This window comes from Gymnoscopelus braueri, assembly GCF_963280865.1.
Source record: "Gymnoscopelus braueri genome assembly, chromosome: 10".
Classification (NCBI taxonomy): Eukaryota; Metazoa; Chordata; class Actinopteri; order Myctophiformes; family Myctophidae; genus Gymnoscopelus; species Gymnoscopelus braueri.
The window spans coordinates 10,980,275-10,987,934 of record NC_137611.1 but is presented as its reverse complement, the minus strand read 5'-3'; the positions used below and the strand labels follow the sequence as shown (position 1 = coordinate 10,987,934).

Below are 7,660 nucleotides of genomic sequence, written 5' to 3'. Positions count from 1 at the left end.
GCTCACAATGTTGCATGGTGAAGCATTGAGCTTGTAGATCGGCTATTTTCAAATGGCCGAAATGTATATAGGGCAAGTGGTTTTGTAATAATAATCCAAATCTACAAAGTAACTAGTTACTAAAGTTTTCAAATAATTGTAGTGGAGTAAAAGTAGGCTACAATATTTGCTTCTGAGATGTAGTGGAGTAGACGTAAAAGTACAGCAAATTGAAAATACCAGTAAAGTAAAAAATGCCTTAATAATAATAAGCTTTATTTTGCTTACTTTTGTTTGATCAGATTTTTATATTAGAATTATTCGTCCACAAATGGAAGATTTCCACCATTCAATTGCTGTCAATGGGAGTCGCTGCCATCAACTGGAGTGTGTTTACTAAGGTCAGAAAACCTTCTATTTATAATTAAACGGATAATAAAACAAGAGTAAAGTTTATGTTATCCTGTCGTCGGGTATGTCTGCTAAGAGGATTAAGAGGGTTGGTGTTAATGTAACATAGTTTAACATCGTTTTAGAGGAAAAATGATGGAGGAATTGTGTTTCGCCCATTGAAGGGTCAGATGTTGAGCCTATCAATACAAAACGAGAGCGTTCTTCGCGTCTCAGATAATGTTCATGACAAAAAGGCACAAGTGTGCTAACAGGTCTGCTTTTTGTTATATTTTATAATATACACAGTCGTTTATAATATCTTGTTTTTGTCGAGGAGAAAACACAAGTGGCACATTAAGCCTCCTAGAGAAGAGGGGCTCTGTGTGCGATGACTCTACATGGTTCTCATGTTGTGTTTAAGTCCAGCCCCTTCCCTGTGTTCGCCACCAGTCTAGTCTACCGTACCAAGACAAGCTGCTACCCGAATCTGATAGAATCATGGCAGAAGTCGCACCAGCTCCAGCTCCAGCTCCGGCTCCGGCTCCGGCTCCGGCCAAGGCCGCCAAGAAGAAGGCAGCTCCCCGACCCAAGAAGACCGGCCCCAGCGTCGCTGAGCTTGTCGTCAAGGCCGTGTCCGCCTCCAAGGAACGGAGCGGTGTGTCCCTGGCTGCGGTCAAGAAAGCTCTTGTTGCCGGCGGCTACGATGTGGAGAAGAACAAGGCCCGCGTCAAGATCGCCGTCAAGAGCCTGGTAGCAAAAGGCACTCTGGTTCAGACCAAAGGTACCGGAGCATCTGGCTCTTTCAAGATGAACAAGAAAGTTGTAACAGTAAAAGCGAAGAAGCCTGCTGTTAAGAAAGCTGTCAAAGCAAAGAAGCCCGCTGTTGCCAAGAAACCCGTCGCGGCTAAAAAGCCAAAGAAGAAGGTGGCAGCAAAGAAGCCTGTAGCCGCGAAGAAATCGCCGAAGAAAGCCAAGAAGCCTGCCGCAAAGAAGGTAGCAGCTAAAAGTCCGAAGAAAGCAGTCAAGAGTCCCAAGAAAGTAGCCAAGAAGCCCGCAGCAGCCAAGAAAGCCCCAGCCAAGAAGGTTGCCAAACCCAAGGCAGCTCTCAAAAAGAAGTAAACTGTTATAAACCTATTCCACCGTTATCCACAAAAGGCTCTTTTAAGAGCCAACCAAAACTTTTTATAAGGGTTTGTATTTCCTCATTTTCACGACTATAAACCATTGGTAACATGTTTTGGTGTTTAGCTATTTCTACCCAGTTCTCCTGCAAGTTCCTGTCTCCACCATCACTTTTTATTTTTTAAAGGAAAGGCTTGAGGCTTTCCTCTGAAATGACCCCCCCCGCCCCATGATAACCGTTTGCTAAATGTATATTAACCCTTCATTATTTGGTTTTGCTATCTAATTACATGGAGTAGTGCCAGAGAAAAAATATACCATATTACAATGAATGACCAATAGGACCAATTATATGCAAATGGTTGATATGGCCCTTTAAGTAAAACCAGCAATAACCCAATGTAGAAGTACAATAAAGAAATGCATTCAAAATGTATTTGAGTACACCTAATGTACACAGCAATGCATAGTATACATCTACATTTATATACATAGATCCCTAAATAAATGATTTGAAAAACATATAAGTCTCTCAGATTCAATTAATAAATTCAGTAACAAAAACTGGGGAGGAAAAAAAACACTTCTAGGTTACTTGCAAGTGTGAAGGGTAAGGACAAACTCAGAAAGCCATGCTGTTATAATATAACCCCCTACCTAGAAGCCATTACAAAAGACAAGGGAGACGGATGAAAGCCAAACAAATATTAATTATAGAGTCCACTGTTTTAAGTGGAACTTTCTAAATGTCTTATTGATTTAAGGTCTCATTAGCCTATTTTAGTTGCTTCAGCCCCAGGTGATGCATTTGAAATATTCTAGAGCTCAGTGAAAATGAACATCTAGAATAGATTATCCATGTTCACATTGAAATAAATGTTCTATTTTATAAGGGAGACAAGAATAGCAGCACCACAAAGTTTAAACAGTAACATCAGATATAACTTTTGCACAGTCAACATGGATTCCGTTTTCATCGTTGTTTTAAAATAAAACAACAGTGTAGATAGATAAATCCTCCTACATTGTACTACTATTGATATACTGTTGTGTTGTTGTCTGAGAAGTCTGTCTTTACTACATCATATCAGCTACTAATTACTCTAGGCCTACTTGTAACATTTATTTGTCATGAGCAAATAGTATAAATGATATGACTTTTCTCTATTACTGTTTATTATGTATCTTTTTCACTATTTATGTTGAAGTCTGGAGAGTATTTTTTTTGTGACTGTGAACCTACTCATGACTGTGATAATGTAAATGTTTTGAGTGTTTTTATTTATAATAAGGTATTCTTTAAACGTCATTGTAGACACTGCCGGATAAGTGGGAATAGTTGATTGCTTCCACTCCGCTTTATAACCATGCCCAAAATAACCGTTGGAGAGGTCATTGTCATGTAGAACACAGAATAAAGGGGGTGGGCTGCAGCTTTTTAGGCAACGCCCAGTGCAGAGCAGGCTGCCTGTCTTCCTATACGTCCTCAGAACACAGATAAATAGACATAGCTTCGACATTACCAGTTACATCTTATTCATCAATAACCCAACAGTATTAAAATGTCTGGTCGAGGGAAAGGTGGAAAAGGTCTTGGAAAAGGAGGCGCCAAGCGCCATCGCAAAGTGCTTCGTGATAACATCCAGGGTATTACTAAGCCCGCCATTCGCCGTCTGGCTCGCCGTGGCGGTGTGAAGCGTATCTCCGGTCTGATCTACGAGGAGACCCGTGGTGTTCTCAAGGTTTTCCTGGAGAACGTGATCCGTGACGCCGTCACCTACACCGAGCACGCCAAGAGAAAGACTGTGACAGCCATGGATGTTGTCTATGCTCTGAAGAGACAGGGGCGCACTCTGTACGGCTTCGGCGGATAAATGACTGACTTCTACCAACAACCCAAAGGCTCTTTTAAGAGCCACCCACACTTTCTCTTCAGAGTTCATTCCATTATTGAATTATGAGCAACTCTAGGCACAGAAGTAGCCCATTGCCATGTATAAACCGTGATTCATGGGGTCGGTCTTAATACAAATTTCCAACATATACACCATTGTCTTGGAGCTTCTCGGTTTGAGTGGTCACACTGAGCGGATGCCATACAATATATTATATGCTCATAAGTCCAACCCGACCGTTAGGGTTAGTTATAATGGGTGAGTCGGCTAAAAAACAGCCAAGTTAACCTGTGTCTTTTCATTTATATGTATGCTATTCAGTGGGGGCAGGGTTGGATCAAGGAAAAGTAGACTGTTGTGGCCATGATGTAACATGCCACTTATTGTTCTATAACACATAATCTTGACTATCAAGACAGTAAAAGTTGAGGGTGTACAACTCACTTTGCACACTGAACTTGTGAACATCTTCTAGCAAGCTACACACAATACATTCCAGGCGGATAAGTAATATAACACGAATTTAATTGTTATAAGACGCTTTATATAGTCAGGATTAAGATAGGGAAACCAATGTCAATTCGTCCAGCATTTTCTATACTGTCTAGTCTACAGAGTGACTTATTTGACCGTGCTTCTATGTGTATAAACTGTTATTTTAACTATAACAGTTTAAATTCACACACTTGCCAGCACCATGTCATACTCCCTGATTCAGTTTGGAATACATTGAGTTCCCTAACCGAGAGTAGAACACGGTTTGCCTGGGTGATAATCAGGAGTCCTAACCGCTAGCCCATATGAGACTGTTTATTTCAATGCTATAAAATCATAGAGTTCTAGAAGTATGTGTTTGAAGTCAAAGACCTAACTCATCCCAGCTATAATGAACATGATCAAATCAAAACCCTTACCCTTTGTGTGGTACAACTGGTCAGGGACATGGATCAATTATTATGCATCGACAGAAAGTGTGTTACAACTGGATTGAAATTGGAGCGTGGAATAGAACTATTAATTCCAAATAAAATATAGATTTACCCTAAATGTTTATTATACTTTATCCGTAGTCTACATTTTTTAAACAATATATTTATTGGGATTTTCAATTATATAAACATAACATCAGTATGGCTCTTGTCTTGTGTTGTGTTAAAATGCCTATAAGTAATCAAATAAAAACAGAGCAAATAGACATTTTAGCGGGACAAATGGATGATGCAGGCGGGAAAGCATTATGCCGAAACAAAGACAGTGTAAGACGCCTCCCTCTGTGGGTCACATAAGCAGTGCCACCAATCATGTGCTGGGAGTAACACACTTCATTTGCATTGGCCTGGTATAAATACTGGTGCGACGCAGTTATTACACACTACTTTCTGACAATTCTTTGAGAAAGAACCATGCCTGAACCCGCTAAGCCAGCGCCCGCCAAGCCAGCGCCCAAGAAGGGCTCCAAGAAAGCCGTCACCAAGACAGCCACCAAGGGCGGTAAGAAACGCAGAAAGTCCAGGAAGGAGAGCTATGCCATCTACATCTATAAGGTCATGAAGCAGGTCCACCCTGATACCGGTATCTCTTCCAAGGCCATGGGCATCATGAACTCTTTTGTCAACGACATCTTTGAGCGCATCGCCGGTGAAGCCTCCAAACTGGCTAATTACAACAAGAAACGCACCATCACGTCCAGGGAGATCCAGACCGCCGTCCGCCTACTGCTCCCCGGTGAGCTGGCCAAGCACGCAGTGTCTGAGGGCACCAAGGCTGTCACCAAGTACACCAGCGCCAAGTAAACTGTATAGTCTGCTAAGAAAACACAAAGGTCCTTTTAAGGACCACCCATATTATCAAGAAAGATGTAATCCTTTTTATTTTATAGATTTCAATTGGGGCATTTATTATACAATACAGTGGATACTTTACTGACATAGGGGCCAATCGAGAGATCAGCTCAATAGCTACTTGTGCCATTTAGTTCAATTTACTGCACCCCTCCCCCCCGCCAATTTGTATGAACTGATCACAAAAGCGTTTTTTGTACTCACAATTGTTTTTTTGGGCCTTTAAAACATCATCTCGCTCTCGCAACACTGCCTGCTAATAATGAAAGTGTTGTCTCCACTGAGTTGTAGAAAGAACTGCTAGTTGTATTGCATGATGGCTAGACTGGCTACTGACACAAATGACACTAAGTAAAATTAGCATACAGTACTATAATAGGATTTGAGTAGCCTACCTCACCCCCCATGAGGGTTCCTCTTTTGCATATTCTATTGTCCCATTGATTGTCTTGATTTTGACTGGAGTCGTTTCTGCTGATTGTCCTTCATTCAAAATAGACCTTGATGTAACCAGGCTTGACTTAAAACAATGTAGTGGACAGCAAAAGTCTATTTTTATCTAGTGGAGAAAATTTTAGATTTTAGATAAAACATGGAGACAGTACGATAACGTTATGCATTGCTGGAACCGCCATAACGACAGCTTAAATTTATATAGCGCCTTTCATGAACCCAATGACGATTACATAAAAAATAAAAAAAAAGCAAGCAACTAGGCCTATTTGCCATACGATGGGAGAATAGACCTTACATTTAAACACTCAACCTAAAAGACAAACATTTTTAAAAAGCATCGGGTATGATGTGATGTTTAGTTCTGTCCAGCCAATGGGTGATTGTGGGCAATTTAACTGTATTAATGAGTGGCCTATATATAGTATACACATAGTACATATATTTACCTACATGCACATTATGTAGTTATACACACACGCATATAGCGAGTGATCTGACCTCATAAGCATGATAATGCATTGTAAACGCTATAAATGAAATACTGATATGACAAATACAATTCAATTATTAACTGCTGTTGCAGAAAATAAGTGTAAAGAGGAGAAAGGGGCTAATAAGGAGGAACTCTTAATATAGAAAGTGTGTGGCTCTTAAAAGAGCTCAAGTTAAATTAAATGTATTATGTGGCGTAAACTGTATGCACAGTTAAATGGCACATGTATCTCCTGTAACAAAATACTGTTTACTATCAATTTATTGTTCTAGCTAGTGAACACAGTTGAAGTAGCAGTGAATCAAATAGAGATTAGTCACATTACAGTTTTACATGTGTTTATTTTTTTAAAGCGAAAAGTGGGTGAAATACTAGAAAAGGGGTTGGCTAGTTGACGCCCGGAACCGAGGAAATGGCTCAGATATAGCCCTGAAACATGACTGTCATACCATGGTATGACGCCGGCTGTCATACCATGACGGTCATGGTGCCAAGTCCCCCCGGTTTATAGCGGTGTTCAATTGTTTTACATTGCCAACTCTCACATGTACATAAACGTTCAGATTTCAAATATAAAGTGCTTACCCCCTAGCCACGGATGTTAAAGGCGATCCGGACCACGATAAGTACCCGTATCTCCCGTATTGTTCGATAAAAAAGCATTTTAATCCCATCGCCGGCCATTTTTTGGGGGGGGGGGGGGGGGGGTAATGTATCAGAGTGCAATACACCTCCCAACCATTAGTGACTCATGGTTGAAAGTAGCGGAGACAATTTGGAGAAAATGGCCGGCGGTCGGATTAAAATGCTTTTTATTGAACAATACGGGTACTTATCGCGGTCCGGGTCGCCTTGTAACATCCGTGGCTCGGGGGTAAGCACTTTATATTTGAAATCTGAACGTTTATGTACATGTGAGAGTTGGCAATGTAACAAAAATCGAACACTGCTATAAACCAGGGGGACTCTGCACCATGACGCTTGTATACAAGCGTCATGTGAACCATGGCTAGCTCAGATATAGCCTAGGACATGTAAAATAGTCATAATATGAGTAGTGTAAAATATACATAAGGTGCATGGAGAAGAGAAAAAAAAGAGGCCATGGCAGTTAAATAGAAGATACCAAATGTTAAGGTGTGTGGCATACCATAGAGACTAGAGAAAACTCACTAATATAATATGTTATAATCACGTTTATGTTACTCCCTGACAACTATCATTCCTGCATGACATACGTATTTAATATAATACTGCTATTTATTTTCAGACTGACAATAAAATGTTTTTCACTACTCTACCACTAGAGATCGCAGCCTGCTTGCACATCATTCAAATCATTGTGTAAAGACTTACTATTAGATATATTATCATCTAATTCCCATAATGTTGTTTATTATTCAACACCTTCGGCCAACTAGTCGGAGCACAATTACGTGAGATAATCACAATTATTTTACACAATCGTGGGATTAGAAATG

The 7,660-nt window shown here is 40.4% G+C and overlaps 3 protein-coding genes across 3 annotated transcripts; all 3 read left to right on the top strand.

The window, feature by feature from the left end:
* Positions 1–870: 870 nt before the first annotated feature.
* LOC308092969 (histone H1-like) lies at positions 871–1,491 on the top strand (the record flags this gene model as incomplete). Its single annotated transcript, XM_080439150.1, has 1 exon — positions 871–1,491. The coding sequence occupies one exon, from the start codon at positions 871–873 to the stop codon at positions 1,489–1,491; it is 621 nt and encodes a 206-aa protein (XP_080295276.1).
* Positions 1,492–3,056: 1,565 nt separating this feature from the next.
* On the top strand, positions 3,057–3,368 carry LOC308093005 (histone H4; the record flags this gene model as incomplete). Its single annotated transcript, XM_080439190.1, has 1 exon — positions 3,057–3,368. One exon carries the CDS (start codon positions 3,057–3,059, stop codon positions 3,366–3,368), a length of 312 nt encoding a protein of 103 aa, XP_080295316.1.
* Positions 3,369–4,792: 1,424 nt separating this feature from the next.
* On the top strand, positions 4,793–5,182 carry LOC308092984 (histone H2B-like; the record flags this gene model as incomplete). The annotated part of the gene is made up of 1 exon (XM_080439169.1): positions 4,793–5,182. The coding sequence occupies one exon, from the start codon at positions 4,793–4,795 to the stop codon at positions 5,180–5,182; it is 390 nt and encodes a 129-aa protein (XP_080295295.1).
* Positions 5,183–7,660: the final 2,478 nt, after the last annotated feature.